At 42.2% G+C, this 15,389-nt stretch overlaps 2 protein-coding genes across 4 annotated transcripts in view; both read left to right on the top strand.

Moving 5' to 3' along the window:
• LOC106580861 (serine/threonine-protein kinase PAK 4) overlaps positions 1-4,081 on the top strand; it is a 32,230-nt gene extending 28,149 nt beyond the window's left edge. For all 3 annotated transcript variants that reach the window (XM_014162354.3, XM_014162357.3, XM_014162356.3), the window contains 2 exons: positions 15-149; positions 277-4,081. In XM_014162354.3, coding sequence (XP_014017829.1) covers positions 15-149; positions 277-432 — 291 coding nt within the window. In that variant the 3' untranslated portion in view covers positions 433-4,081. The remainder of the gene's footprint in view (positions 1-14; positions 150-276) is intronic.
• Positions 4,082-5,445: 1,364 nt separating this feature from the next.
• LOC106580860 (sushi domain-containing protein 6) lies at positions 5,446-12,550 on the top strand. The gene is made up of 5 exons (XM_014162353.3): positions 5,446-5,721; positions 7,547-7,653; positions 8,259-8,465; positions 10,135-10,276; positions 10,746-12,550. Exons 2-5 carry the CDS (start codon positions 7,560-7,562, stop codon positions 11,065-11,067), a joined length of 765 nt encoding a protein of 254 aa, XP_014017828.1. The 5' UTR covers positions 5,446-5,721; positions 7,547-7,559; the 3' UTR covers positions 11,068-12,550.
• Positions 12,551-15,389: the final 2,839 nt, after the last annotated feature.

Raw genomic sequence — 15,389 nt, 5'->3', positions numbered from 1 at the left:
ATTCTACCCTGTAGGTGGACATCTGGTCCTTGGGGGTGATGGTGATCGAGATGGTGGACGGAGAACCCCCCTATTTCAATGAGCCCCCCCTCAAAGCTATGAAGATGATCCGTGACAACCTACCACCCAAACTCAAGAACTTACACAAGGTACTAGGCACACCAGAAAGAGCCCCTCTCTCACACAAGGCCCCAACATGGGTAACTATGTCCCTGTTATTCAACATTTTGAAGTTGATACTCATCCTTTGTTGTTTTTCCTTCTCTCCGTTCCCAGGTTTCTCCTCTCCTCAAGGGCTTCCTGGACAAATTGCTGGTGCGAGACCCTACCCAGAGGGCCTCAGCCAATGAGCTGCTCAAGCACCCCTTCCTGAGCAAGGCTGGCCCTCCCTCCTGCATCGTGCCTCTCATGAGGCAGAACCGCATGAGATGAGAGTGAGCAGAGGCCTCTTCCCCACTAAGTGGTAGTAGTCACATGGACCCTGAACCCCAAGCTCACACCTCGGACTCGCACTGATCTGGAGGGGGGGCAGCGGAGAAGCACTGCCCAGTTCGTATTAGTGTTTTTATTGGTCAAGCATTGTCTTAACGCACCTTTCGAAATGAAAAGGAACTCTCTCTGTCCCTTTTTTCCTGTGGGGGAAAAACATTTGGACACTACAAGGATTTATAGCTTGAGCGGTTTGGTGCAGAATGAGGCTTGGAAAGTGTTGTGGGATCATTAGACCCTAAGCTACCTGCTGGGGAGACTCACAAAAAGCACTGTTAGCATCCTAGCTGAATGGTCTGAAAAGCATGCTTCCACACTACAGGACTTCCTCACTACATGGCCCAGTCTCAACTCTATTGCAATAGACAGGACATCATAAACTACTACTGAAGGAGGACCATGCTTTTCTCTTACCACATGATGCGTACAAGTCTGAAAATAAACACTTAATCCCTGTTACAAACACTAAGAAAAGGTAAACACTGGAGTTGTGTTTTTTTAGATATTTTTTCTTTATATTTCTTGTGTAAGTATGATGAACATAGAGATATATCTGCTTTGTTTTCTCTATTTTGTGATTTTTGTTTAGGTTATAGTGAGATGATTTAAAGCACTCTTCTCCGATAGAAGCTGCACTCCTGGTTGATTCCAATATATCGTCTAGTTCTTTAAATCATTTTTTATTACAAGATGAATGGTTTAGTTTTTTAATTGACCTGTGTTTAATAGAATATCATGGTGAAGTGAGCATCAAGGCAGTTTTGGCTGTTATTTTTACTTTAGGGATTTAGCTGTGTAGATTGTGCTCTCTGTAACCCCTCGATCCGCTGCTGTAGGCCTCAACTGTTAGTCTATAGTAGTGACTACTAGGTCAATGTAAGGACAACCCTTATGAAAGCACCCTTTCCACCATACGTGTGTGTGTGTGTGTGTGTGTGTGTGTGTGTGTGTGTGTATACAGGAATTCTCCAGATTGGTTAAATATGTGTATTTTTTTCCCTAATGATGCATTTCTTTATTGCCTGACCTGGCTGACCTGGCTGACCTGGACAATGGGTCTGGACTATATGAATGTAGTGCTGAGCCACAAAAAGCTCTGCATTTAAAGATGGAATCTGCAGTAGGTTGAAACGGCGCCACTGACCCCCCCCCCCACCACTGTTGTCATTTGTTTTTGTTGCTGAGCTAAGGAGTGTCGCTCAGCATAAAAAATATATATATAGTATACAAAAAAAATTGCAGTACATATTGTGCTCCCACGTGAACTTAGTTACTTTGTTGAAGTTAATATCACAAACGGACGTGGCTGTTTCACCATTAAGGATTCCAGATTTAAGGGCTTATTAGAACAAGAAACGGACACACAAGGTGAAAATCCGTGTTTAGCTTAATGAAGTGTGCGACAGCTGCTAGAACTGAACTATTGTGTCCACAATGTAGCAAGGACAGGAACTGTATGGCAGAAAACACAGACGCAAACAAAAGTAGTAAAAACTCACCGCAATTACCCACACACACTTCATGCAGGGCCTAACAAAAGTCTGCGGTGCTGAGAACGTGGGTGGAATCACAAATTCAGACCTTAAAACGGAATTCAACAATATTCAAAAATAGGAAATCAACTAAATGTATTAGAAAATGTATTTTGCCAAGATTATCATAAGACATTAACAAATTGCTTTAGTGATTTGTAACTCCTGGAAAGCAAAGGCATGGGAATTCCCCTGTCTGTGTGCACGGTTGTCTGCCACTTTGTGTAGCCGTTAGCAATGATGCTAATGATAACCGTCTTCTGGTAAATACTTTCAAAAAAATTGTTGTTTAGCAAACTCTGCATTCACATGTGCGCCACAGAAGCACAGATAACCAAACAAGTCTCTTGGCTGGTGCATGCTTGAATTAAAGGGTATCTACACCCAAAAATAGAAATGTCTTAGATTTTCCCCAGACCTCAAAAGTGCTCACCTGGTGTGGTTTAAGAATTGTTGTGGACTTAGAACAGTAAATGTTGTTTTTCTATTTAAAAAGTGTGATCCGGGAAAAACAAAACAGATATTATATTATTATTCATCGTTACTCCCCTTTTTTTTTCTCTCTCTCTGAGCTTCCCCCTCCAATTCTAGAGTAGCAAGACCAAGTCGCACATGTACCATAGAGAGCATCCAAAGACCACGAGGCCTTAGTGCACAGCGAAGAGTAGCCAATGTGTCTGTTCTGCGTTTCAGTGGGGAAATCAGAACAGACTCTCCATAAGTAGACACTAACACTACATTGTGAAGTATTGTATTTAGATACAGAATTGAAGTGTCATAGCAGAGGTTAGTGTACTGTTTTAACATTCTGTCTCAAATGTACTTTCTTGTAGCAAATTGGAGTATTTAATGTAGATTTAACTAATTGTTTTACAATATTTTATTCATCGTTCACTTAATCCATTTCAGTACTTTTTTACTGATGCTCAAAATGTAGTCTGGTTGAATTGAAATGTGAGACAATATTCCATTTTTCCAAAAGACAAGTGGAGTCTGTTAAAAGTGACACGGTGGTTGGCATGCCTGAATAAGATGTGATCTGTCTGTTCCCTGTGCAAAAAAGAATGTTCTTCCTGTTTAGTTTAGCAAAACTGAGTGAAAAGATGGGCTGAAAGAATGACAATCAAAGTTAGTAGGAGTAATTAACTGTCTGCTTTTGCAACAATATTCTAAACTGATCACTTTTCATTGCTCACAAAGTTTTGTAACTCTAATTGTGTAGCATTTTGACAACACAAACTAATTTTCTAAACAAATCCTATTTTGATACTCATTAAATCCATCTTTACATGTATATATCTAAATCACTAAACTAATAAGTACCATGAAGTGATGGCACACACTTGGTATTTTGTGTTTTTTATTAAATACTGTATAACGATGAATGCTAAAAAAATCTTGGCTTATCGTTCCTCAAACTACAGAATTGAAGCATCTCATTAACCCCCACATGTTACATAGGAGTTCAATTGCCATTGGTTTCACTCACTTCTACCACAGTTTTCAGTGGCTGGTATGAAACCAATCACGTCCATTTCTCAGTTGGGATTTGACATTCCTGTAGCTTCTACTTAAATGAATGGCTGTCAAGGTTAGAACGGCTTAACATAGTTTTATCGGGTTGTGTGTGTTAATGCCTTAACGTTCAGAAGAGTAACATGATTTAATATGATTCCCTTTCTTTACAATTACTGTTAATTGCAAATGTACATTATGATATTCCTCATCTCCAGGAGTCTAGTGCCTCAGCGTAAACGTAGCGTTGTTCTCGCTGGTTTGTGTTTGTTGAGGTGCTCAAATCTAATTAGGAGCTGTGATGACTACTGACTGGCCTACTTGGTAATATATTTATGGGTGAATTTCTCCAACTGGTCTGTATGATCATTTTTCACACTTGTACACTAAATCATTCATGCATCAGTATTGTCAAGTTTGTCATAGTTGACCATTTTTCTGAAGAGTCCAAACCCCCTGGTTTTTGAATTTCCACTGGTTATTAAAAAAATAAACGTTGCAGATTTTCAATATTTTTTTGCAAATACAGTTTTTCTAAAATGTCACTTTTGTCATGCCCTGTCATTATGTATTGTGTGACCATTGATGTCAACCATTTCAAAGGTTGTTACAGCAATAGCCTTTATCTCCTCAGATGGTACTAGTTTGCTCATTGCTAAAACCCATCTAAAGAGCCGGTGTCAGCCAGAGTCTGCTATATACAAAAACATCCTGCAATACTGTAATAGTAAATAGAGGGGTGTGGCTTCATCAGTGACTGCAAAAAGTAAAATAAGGAAGGGAAAGGGGATACCTAGTTAGTTGCACAACTGAATGCATTCAACCCCTATGAGGTCTGCACTCAGTATTCGCAGTGAAAAAAGAACATATTCCATCTTTAATGAGGGATGTTTTCCCCTACAGGGCTTCATCCTACAGATCGGGTTACAACATAATACAGGCATAGCCCTAACAGGTGGTGAGAAAGGATAGAATGAGGGACGTAGTCACTGATATCTCATACTGTGTAGAGTTTGGACTATGGCTTGTACATGCCACTCCCAGAGAGGTACCAGGAATGAACTAGTTTTGAAGTTGTGCTGCCTTTATAAGAAATGACAGGTTAACTTGATGACATTACAGTTGGTTATTAATGGTCTTAGAGACATTCATAGTTGCATCCCAGTTATTTTCGGTGTAGCACATATGATGTTAGACTTGACTTTTGGGCATGTGAGAATGGTGTTGATGAATGATAACATTTGGCTGTGATTATGGTTTTAAATCGTCATCTATTTTAAGGTATGGGCTGGAGCCCATGTACTATAGGTGGTTGATTGCTAATAAGTCAGTTATATTGTGTCTAATGTAGAACCAGACGTTTGTTTGTCTTTTCATATTTATCAACTTGATACATTGGGGAAATATAAGATCAAATATGACATCATACATTAATATTGTATCTCCGGGAGGAACTAAATTATGTTGCATTGGCACACTCGGCACTATTTTTAGCACTTCCGTCTAGTCATTCTATCAGATGTGATTCTGCATCATCTGGCCTGGCACTGTATACTTTTTTGTTTGTTCACTTCACTCACCCATGGTGGGGACAGTCTTGTTTTAATTAAACTGAGAATTTGTAAAAAGCGTGGTCCAAAACACTGACCGCTCATTATACTGCGGTGAACTGAAAGTTACATTTTCACAGCTCTGCGAAATTGGCCTTGAATTTCCAGAATGTGAAGGTCCAGCGGACGTTTGCTCCAGGGCGGGGTTTTTGTGTGTGAACTCAATGGTTGCAGTGGTGGAGTTCGTTTTGCATGGCCCGGTGCCCCGGTTGGCTGACGATTTCTTTTAAGGACCCATGGAATTGTCTAAAATGAGGCAGCTCCGCCCACCCGTGGCACCAGGCCATGCAAAACGAATCGACAAATGTCACCAGCGCGCTTAGTCCGGGACGGGAGCCTATGATAAGTCTCTTAGTTCCTGTCAAAAACACAGCTGAGCGATGATTCAATTGTCAGCGGCTGTGAAATAGATCCACTTGTTGCTATATGCCACATTCATCTGGAGGAGATTTGTCGAATAAAAAAAAGAAATATTAATCTCGAGCGGATCGTACATCAAACAGACGGAGAAGTATTGCTTTATTCCATTTTGGACTAATCCTTGGACAGAATATTCCTATATCTAGATACTACAGGTGAGTAGCTTTATCGGTGAGATGTTATCTCTAGGCAAGTCTTTTTTTTTCAACATCATTTAATAAGTTTAACCCCAATAATATAACCTAAGATATGGCTGGCTTGTAGGCTGTAGGAATCATTTTAGAATTATTGGGAGTTGAGTTTAGTCGGCTAGAGAAATTGTGATTTTCAATTAGTGGTTTGATATAATAGCATTCTGGATATGGTATAAATGCGTCAGCTTTGGCATTTGTATTTATTTGGGGGTATCTGGTTATTTCTGGGTATGCACCTGTGCATTCAGCTCCGTTGCGCATTTATGTTCAGCGAGCGCTGATAAGCTATTTAGTTGGTTTCTCATGAACGTTCCACAAACACTAGCCTTATTTCTATGAGCCTATCTGGTTTTGACGAACACAATAGCTTTAGTTTACCATATTCTGCCGTAGTCTACAAGGCCCTTCCTTATCATTTGTGACTGGATGTGTTTTGATAGGACACATAAAATCCCCATTGATTGCATGTCCTAATTTCCATGACAACACAAAGACATAAGTAGTGTGAGTCATATTTGAATGGTTCACTTATATGGGATGTGGGTATAGCCACAGAAGGCACACTTATTCCTCTTGGTTCAATGGGATGGCATGAAAAGTGTCACTGTGTGTCAGTCATCCATGTATTACACTGACAGTAACAGCTCGAAGGGATGCAGCTGAGTAGTTTGAAAATCAGAGCTGAACGTGCAAAGTACCGCAAACTATCAAACATGGGAATCATTGCAGGCACAAAGAAGATAAACAGTTACCAATCCACACAGAGGAGAAATACATCAATATTTTACTAGATATGTTGATGACAACTTATTGTGTCCAAATGAGTGCATTTATTGATACATACTTATTACATTTCATTTTATAGTGTCGCATTTTAAAGTAATGCTTTGTAATGGAGCTGGAGAAATGTATAATGGCATACTTCACAGCTTGCGCAGAACAGAAGTTCTCTTTTAATATAACGGTGAGTAATATGCCACCCTCCTACATTGTGGTCACAGCTCACTGCCTGATAGATACAGGTGTAGGATCTTCATTTGATCACCCTGGTGCAGGAGAAACTTCCAGCAATGCAGGAAATGTAACATTCGTAGTGTATTTGAGGTTTAATAGACAGGCTTCTGGAAGTTTGTAATTTCCATAAAAAAAATTCAGACTTGATTTTCCATTAGAAAATGTTATCAACCCCTACAAAAATGTCCATTAATTATAATCCACATAATAATTCACATTTCCTATTGCTGCAAGATTATTTTCCTGCTGTAGCAAACTGCCTCAAATGAAGATCCTACACCTGTAGGTTGTGTGAGAACAGCACACATGGCTGGCAGGGACCTCCCCCGCTGCTCCAGAGATGACTGGCACTACCCCCAATATGAAAGCACTCCAAAACCCACCACACCATGGCATTTGTGTTCGTGCCATACCTATGTGCCAAGTAGATTGCTAACACAGGAAATATAGACCCGGTGAAAAAAAACACTACCAGTCATATAAGTAATGTTGGTAAATGTCAGGTGTTAAACAATAACCCAAGTTTAGTTTCAGTTTTGGGAAATGAAAGGACATTGATTCAGGGTCAGACTGTCTGTGTTTATGGTAGCTGCAGTTGTGAACTGCTGTCCCCTGCCTTTATTACAGCAAAAGGGGATGATTTCCACGTGCATGATTAGATATTTGTTGGTATTTAACAACTGTGTGTGTGTACATGCATGCTTGTGTGTGTGCATAAGTGTGTGCATGACTATCTGCAGGGCACTGAGTCCTCTGTTTATTGTGTCTGCAGGTAGACTGTTTTGATGTCTGCGCGGTGGGGGTCTCCATGGCTGTGTGGACATGTCATTCTGGGCTACGGGCTCTTTCTCCTAGTCGCCCTTCCAGACCTCACCACAGGTACCCATCTCCCTCTCCAACCACCCACAACTGCCCACCCACAGTCATCACCTCTGCTAGGCATCCACGTTGCACCACCATGCACTAGTTGAAACAGTCACCACTGCACCCGAAAGCTGTAATCCATGGAATTAGTGAACTATCTGGACATACAACCTACATCACAGTGTATTGACACTCAGCCCTCTCCCCTGACCTGCAAGACTCCTCCTCCCAGACATCCACCCGTCTTACTCCATCCAAACTACTGTATCTAATAATAAACTCTCTAACAAAAGCTTTTTCCCCTCTTCAAAGCAACACCTCACAGCACAACGCCTCTCCCCTATATGATCTAGATAGTTTGTATGTATTGATATGTAGGCTACGTGTGCCATTTTTAAATTGATGTAGTTCTACCCATGAGCTGTTCTTGTCTATTAATGTTCTGTATATCATGTTTTGTGTGGACCCCAGGAAGAGTAGCTGCTGCTTTCGTAACAGCTAATGGAGATCCTAATAAAATAGCAAATACCAAACCTGAATCACAGATCTTTGAGATGCAATAACTGCAGGTTAGATTCAACATTAAGGTCTAACAACTGAACTGTATGCCTCATCTGCAGGCAGGCAAGGGAATTGCACCTACCCGTTGGTGCCAGAACACGGGGGCTTCCGCTGCGAGCCCTCCCCCTGCAGAGGCTTCCCCCAGAAGAGCTTGATCTACTTCTTCTGTGAGCCCGGCTATGCCATCCCAAAAGAGATGGTGCGCAGCTTGCGCTGCCGCCATGGCAAATGGATCCCCAGCGTGCCCACCTGTCTCGCCGTGCGAGGTGAGTGTAGTGTACTGAGTCACCACGGCCAAGGGGGAGGAGGGGGAAACCTTTGCCCCTAGTGTAATGGACTAGAGCAGGGATGGGCAACTTTGATGGGGGTGGGGGCCACAGAATCGGAACTCATCATTAGGGGCTGCAGTGGCTCGCGGGTCTGCATACCCACATCCTTACCCACATCCTTACCCACAAATGCAGTCAGAGCCAGACATAGCCCCGATCATGTGAGCAAAATATTTTAGTGGCCACCCTCTTGACAGCAGAGAGAAAAAAAATGACGTTTTAGAGGTCATTTCCTGCAATCCTACACGTTTTGCCATGGGGCATAGATAAAAGGTTGCAGTTTTAAAGTAAGTTTGCTGCAATTCTACATGTTTTGCCATGGGGTGGAGAGAATATTTTGACATCTGAGTGAAAGTGACTGACAAAATCAATGGGGGCCCCCAGTCAGAAATTCTACCATGATTATAAGTTCAGATAGCTGGCTGCTAGACCAATCTAAAACATTTTAGGTGACATGGGGTAATTGAGTGACTATCAGTGACTGAAATAACAAGAGAAAAACTGCTGATGCACACAAACAAATTTCGAAATTGTTATTATTATTTTGTTATTGTTATTTTTGGAAATGGATCCGCGGGCCTACAAAAGGGGGCGCGGGCCGCCAGTTGCCCTTCCCTGGACTAGAGCGTGTGTGTGGAGTATGTCCATGAGTGACTGATATGAGATAAATGTTAGGTAAACTACAGTCAGGTCAAAGGTTGCAGTGTGATTTAAGGTAGACCCTGTACTCAGACTCACTGACTTGGTAAATGCATGAACTCAGACACCTAACAATTACTTTGCCTGGTTCCGGGTTGGTTAGATGCATGCATAGAGGTTATGGGTTGATGATGTAAATGTTACATAGTCATCTCATGAGCTGAGTAATAGCAATGCTATGACCACCCTCCTTCATTCGTCCTCTTATTGGACATGGAAGAGTCAAGTGGAAGCATGCACTCTATCCAGTCTTTACCAATAGATTTAAAAGCTATAATCCTTATGTAAGCATGACTATTTTGAATGGCCGTGAGTATAGCCTACATAGGTTTTGCGTGGCACTAGAGAGGAGCTGAGCAGTAGGGTGCTTAACAGTATGGTGTGTGTCCTGCTAAGCGCTGACATTTGACTGTTGTGACTTTGTGGTACCAACCCCTTAGTTCCACACAACATAGGTCAGTGACCTAGTATGTTAGATGCAAAAGCCGACAGAGCAGATTCTAAACACCTTACATTCGAGTCATAGAGCCGAGCCTCGTGCTTCCTCTTTCAGACCTGTGCTGCATTGAGGCAGGAAACCAGCATCAAGAAACGGGAAGTGAGCAAAGTCACCAAACTAACCAGTCTCTTTCCTCTGCCCTATTAAACCTCTCAGAAATGTACTGCGTCATGGATATAAGAAACCACACCTACACATGCATGAGTCCCTTTGAAAGACCCTGTATTATACTGTCCATATGAGTGTCAGCAGGGTGCTTCATCAAAATTGTTTGTTGAGTGTGTTTGCTGAGTGTGTTGTAGCTGTGGAGCAGGGCGTTAGGGTGTGCCGTCCACGCACTAACGCCCTGGACCAGAGCTAAGTGTGTTGTAGGTGTGTGTTGATTGTTTGTGTTGTGTTTTCTCTCAGACAGACATGTTAACTATGAGGACCAGGTGGCCCACTCAATCCCCAGCGTTGCCACGACTGCGGTGGGCGTGTCCATATTCCTCCTCACCACCACGGCCTGCTTGGTGATTAAGTCCCGCCTTTTCCCCTGTCACTCACACAGGTAGGCAGATATGATTGGCTCTTATCCCTGTCACTCACACAGCTATATTCATATGACTGGAGCCTCTATAGCAGTGTGGTCACTACTCACCCTGGTCCTGGAGCGTTACAGTGTATGTAGATTTTGTTCCAGCCCAGTAACACACCTGATTCAGCTAATCAAGGTCTTGATGTTAGGTTGAATCAGGTGTGTTGCTCTGTAGGGGTGGTTACAGCGCTGTAGAGGCTTGGAAAGACATCACATCCTGTAATGAAAGCCCCTTTTATAATCTGATGAGTGAAAGCTGAAAGACCGTTTAAGAGGAGACGGAAGAATTGAATTCAGTTGTTTGATAGTCATCTTGTTATCATCAACGGTGGGTGTTTCAAAGCTGTAGTGTCTGTTAGATTGGTGATAACGCCACCCACTGTGTGAGTGCTGTGTCCTGTCTTTGAAGTCATCTGATTATCTCTCTACTGTTGGTCACCAGGCGCTCTTCAGACCAGATGGATCTGATGGTGGATGGCCTGCCTGTGTCTCTGCCCAGCTATGAAGAAGCTGTCTATGGGAGCTGGGGGCAACGCCTGCCACCCTGCAGAGGGCCCACCCAACTCTTACTAGCCCAGGCGGTTCCAGGTCCATCATTAGCTCACAACCAATCAGATTCCAGTCACCGTATTCATCCATCCAATCAAAGCCCCGATATCCTTCCGCCCCCTTACGAGGAGATGGAATCCCATCCCAGAGAGGATCAGAGTGAGGGGGACGTGCAGGCCTTACAAGTTGCACTTTCCGATGACAAGAACATTTGAGTGACTGGTGTATTTGTATTACCCACCAATCATGTACTGATTTTTTAAATAATGTGCTCAGGCACTTATATAGATTCAAGCCTACCAGCTTTATCGGATTTCAACCTTATACACAGCACACCAGTTCTGATTGGTTATTTGTAATGTTATGAGGTGTATCCTGACATGGAGACATGGTTTATATCCCATCAGTGATGGGACCTGAGCCTCGTTTGTTGAGGTGACTTTAATACCATTACTGTTACATCACAGGGACCTGTGTGTCTCTATTGTGACTGATTGATTGTGCACTGTGGGTAAACCCAGCTGGTGAGAGTAGAAATGGAGGTTACTCGCTCTCCTTTCATTCTTGTTGAATTATGATTTGCAATAATGGCAGAGTTGTAGCGTCGATTATGGAAACCAGCAGGTGACTGGACAGTGTACACAGAGATCACATGATGTAAGTTTAGGAGTAAAATCTGTGTTCTCCCTCCCCTGAAAGATATTTTGAGCTCTAGCTACAACCCAGTCCAATTTTGACTGCCATTTCTGGGAGTGGTGGCTGACTGACCACATGGAAGAGTTTTCACTTTTTTTTCACCACAGTGGTGGGAAAAGTACTCAATTGTCATACTTGAATAAAAGATACCTTCATAGAAAATGACTCAAGTAAAAGTGAAAGTCACCCAGTAAAATACTACTTGAGTCAGTCTAAAAGTATTTGGTTTTAAATATACTTAAGTATCAAAAGTAAATGGAATTGGTAAAATATACTTAAGTATCAAAAGTACAAGTAAAAGTATAAATTGTTTCTTATATCAAGCCAACCAGACGGCACAATTCTCTTGTTTTGATCTATTTATGGATAGCCAGGGGAACACTCCAACACTCAGACATCATTTACAAATTAAGCGTTTGTGTTTAGTGAGTCCGCAAGATTAGAGGCAGTAGGGATGACCAGGGATGTTCTTGATAAGGGTGTGAATTGGACCATTTTCCTGTGCTGCTTGGCATTGAAAATGTAAAGAGTACTTTTGGCTGTCAGAGAAAATGTAAAAAGTACATCATTTTCTTTAGGAAGTAAAAGTTGTCAAGAATATAAATAGTAAAGTACAGATACTAAAAAAAAAATACTTAAGTAGCGCTTCAAAGTATTTTTACTTAAATACTTTACACCACTGCACTTTCTACACCCACCAGGCACACACATGAAACCCTCCACCATGCCAAGTGTACCCCACGCTGAGTATGTACCAACCACCTCTCCCTTACACCGCCCTGTTCGCAGCTTTCACCTCTCCTCTATCTGCTTTGAATGATTGACCAGAGTACGGGGAGGGTCGGGGGCAGAAACCCCCAGGATGTACTTATTTGTTATAGTTACTGAATGTAGTTTTTCTTTTCAATAGAAAAAATGAAATGCAACTATGTAATGTAACATTTCACATAATATTGCAATTATCGTATTGCACAGAAGATTAAAAGTCAACATTGTTTCTAATTGTTAAACCTCTTGGCCTTACTCGGTTATGGTGCTCTCTGGGACGAATTACTCAAAGGAAAGTAAATCACATGGTTGGGGTGCAGACTCTGTCTTCGATCAATGGCACTCTATTACCTATAAAGTGCACTACTTTTGACCAGAGCCATATAGGGTGCCATTTAGGACACAGTACAGACAGAGCTATTCCAATAACCATGTTGAATAATTAAGTTACATTTATATGGGGGGGGGGGGGGGGAAACAGCAATAAGCAGTTGAAACAATAAAAGTCCACCCCCATTTCGGTAAAAAGCTGAGGGATGGGGCTGGAGAAATGTAACCACTCTCAAATTCATAGACAGAGCTATGGATACAAGGACTCTCTGTTCAATTCATGATATAAAACTTATACACTATATTTACAAAAGTATGTGGATAACCCTTCAAATGAGTGGATTTGGCTATTTCGGCCACACCCGTTGCTGACAGGTTTATAAAATTGAGCACAGAGCCATGCAATCTCCATAGACAAAAACATTGGCAGTTAAATGGTCTTTCTGAAGAGCTCAGTAACTTTCAACGTGGCACCGTCATAGGATGCCAATGTTCCAACAAGTCAGTTCGTCAAATGTCTACCCTGCTAGAGCTGCCCCGGTCAACTGTAAATGCTGTTATTGTAAAGTGGAAACGTCTAGGAGCAACAACGGCTCAGCCGTGAAGTGGTAGGCCACACAAGCTCACATAACAGGACTGTAAAGAACTGTAAAGTTTGGTGGAGGAGGAATAATGATCTGGGGATGTTTTCATGGTTCGGGCTAGGCCCCGTAGATCCAGTGAAGGGAAATCTTAAGGCTACAGTATACAATGACATTCTAGACAATTCTGTGCTTCCAACTTTGTGGCAACAGTTTGGGGAAGGCCATTTCATCATGACAATGCCCCTGTGCACAAAGCAAGGTCCATATAGAAATGGTTTGTCGAGATTGGTGTGGAAGAACTTGACTGGCCTACATAAAGCCCTGACCTCAACCCCATCGAACACCTTTGGGATTAATTGGAATGCCGACTGCGAGCCAGGCCTAATCGCCCAACATCAGTACCCGACCACACTAATGCTCTTGTGGGTAAATGGAAGCAAGTCCCTGCAGCAATGTTCCAACATCTAGTGGAAAGCCTTCCCAGAAGAGTAGAGGCTGTTTTCGCAGCAAAGGGGGGACCAACTCCATATTAATGCCCATGAATTTGGAATGTGATGTTCAATGAGCAGGTGTCCACATGCTTTTGGTCATGAGTAGTTTTAGCCAAACAAGCGTAGGGCTCTCTGTTCAATCTGTAAAGCTGAAGCATTATATACTGCTCAAAAAAATAAAGGGAACACTTAAACAACACATCCTAGATCTGAATGAAAGAAATAATCTTATTAAATACATTTTTCTTTACATAGTTGAATGTGCTGACAACAAAATCACACAAAAATAATCAATGTAAATCCAATTTATCAACCCATGGAGGTCTGGATTTAGAGTCACACTCAAAATTAAAGTTGAAAACCACACTACAGGCTGATCCAACTTTGATGTAATGTCCTTAAAACAAGTCAAAATGAGGCTCAGTAGTGTGTGTGGCCTCCACGTGCCAGTGGCGAATTTGCCAATCTTGGTGTTCTCTGGCAAATGCCAAACGTCCTGCACGGTGTTGGGCTGTAAGCACACCCCCACCTATGGACGTCGGGCCCTCATACCACCCTCATGGAGTCTGTTTCTGACCGTTTGAGCAGACACATGCACATTTGTGGCCTGCTGGAGGTCATTTTGTAGAGCTCTGGCAGTGCTTCTCCTGCTCCTCCTTGCACAAAGGCGGAGGTAGCGGTCCTGCTGCTGGGTTGTTGCCCTCCTACGGCCTCCTCCACGTCTCCTGATGTACTGGCCTGTCTCCTGGTAGCGCCTCCATGCTCTGGACACTACGCTGACAGACACAGCAAACCTTCTTGCCACAGCTCGCATTGATGTGCCATCCTGGAAGAGCTGCACTACCTGAGCCACTTGTGTGCATTGTAGACTCCATCTCATGCTACCACTAGAGTGAAAGCACCGCCAGCATTCAAAAGTGACCAAAACATCAGCCAGGAAGCATAGGAACTGAGAAGTGGTCTGTGGTCCCCACCTGCAGAACCACTCCTTTATTGGGGGTGTCTTGCTAATTGTCTATAATTTCCACCTGTTGTCTATTCCATTTGCACAACAGCATGTGAAATTTATTGTGAATCAGTGTTGCTTCCTAAGTGGACAGTTTGATTTCACAGAAGTGTGATTGACTTGGAGTTACATTGTGTTGTTTAAGTGTTCCCTTTATTTTTTTGAGCAGTGTAGATTCCGCAATAGAAGAGACTGCATTCGCGGTAAAATATGCATATGTCGGCTCAATCGGAAATGACCTTACAGATTCCACAATAGAAATGTTAACACTTCAATTTACAGATTGAATAGAGACCCTTATATTTTGAGTTCCGATGCGGTATGACAGTTGAAATAAACTCATAAGTTATATTCTTCAAGAATCTGCCTGAACTAAAGTTCTAACAACTTTGTACAAGCAGGATGGCCAGGGCAAGGCACTGTGAGGGAAGTGAGTAGACTTATATGCACTGTCCCTATAAAAATAAACTAAAACTCACTTTAACATGTTAAGCCTGCTGACTGTGTTCAAATGGAAGGTACATAAACCACTTATGAGGAATGTAAAAAGACTATACTGACCTATTTATTGGAATCAGTTGAATAATCACTGTGTTTAGCCCTGATCGAGGTTGTAGTTAGAATGAATGGGAAGAGCCATTGACAAAACAGAGTTGTTGCAT

This window comes from Salmo salar, chromosome 20 (genome assembly GCF_965601325.2).
Source record: "Salmo salar chromosome 20, fSalSal1, whole genome shotgun sequence".
Taxonomy (NCBI): domain Eukaryota; kingdom Metazoa; phylum Chordata; class Actinopteri; order Salmoniformes; family Salmonidae; genus Salmo; species Salmo salar.
This window is presented reverse-complemented; position numbering and strand designations above follow the sequence as displayed.

Coding starts and splice junctions, on each gene's coding strand:
- LOC106580860 (XM_014162353.3), top strand. CDS start 7,560: ATGTCTGCGCGGTGGGGGTCTCCATGGCTGTGTGGACATGTCATTCTG. Junction 7,654..8,258: donor CCTTCCAGACCTCACCACAG/GTACCCATCTCC, acceptor CCTCATCTGCAG/GCAGGCAAGGGAATTGCACC. Junction 8,466..10,134: donor CACCTGTCTCGCCGTGCGAG/GTGAGTGTAGTG, acceptor GTTTTCTCTCAG/ACAGACATGTTAACTATGAG.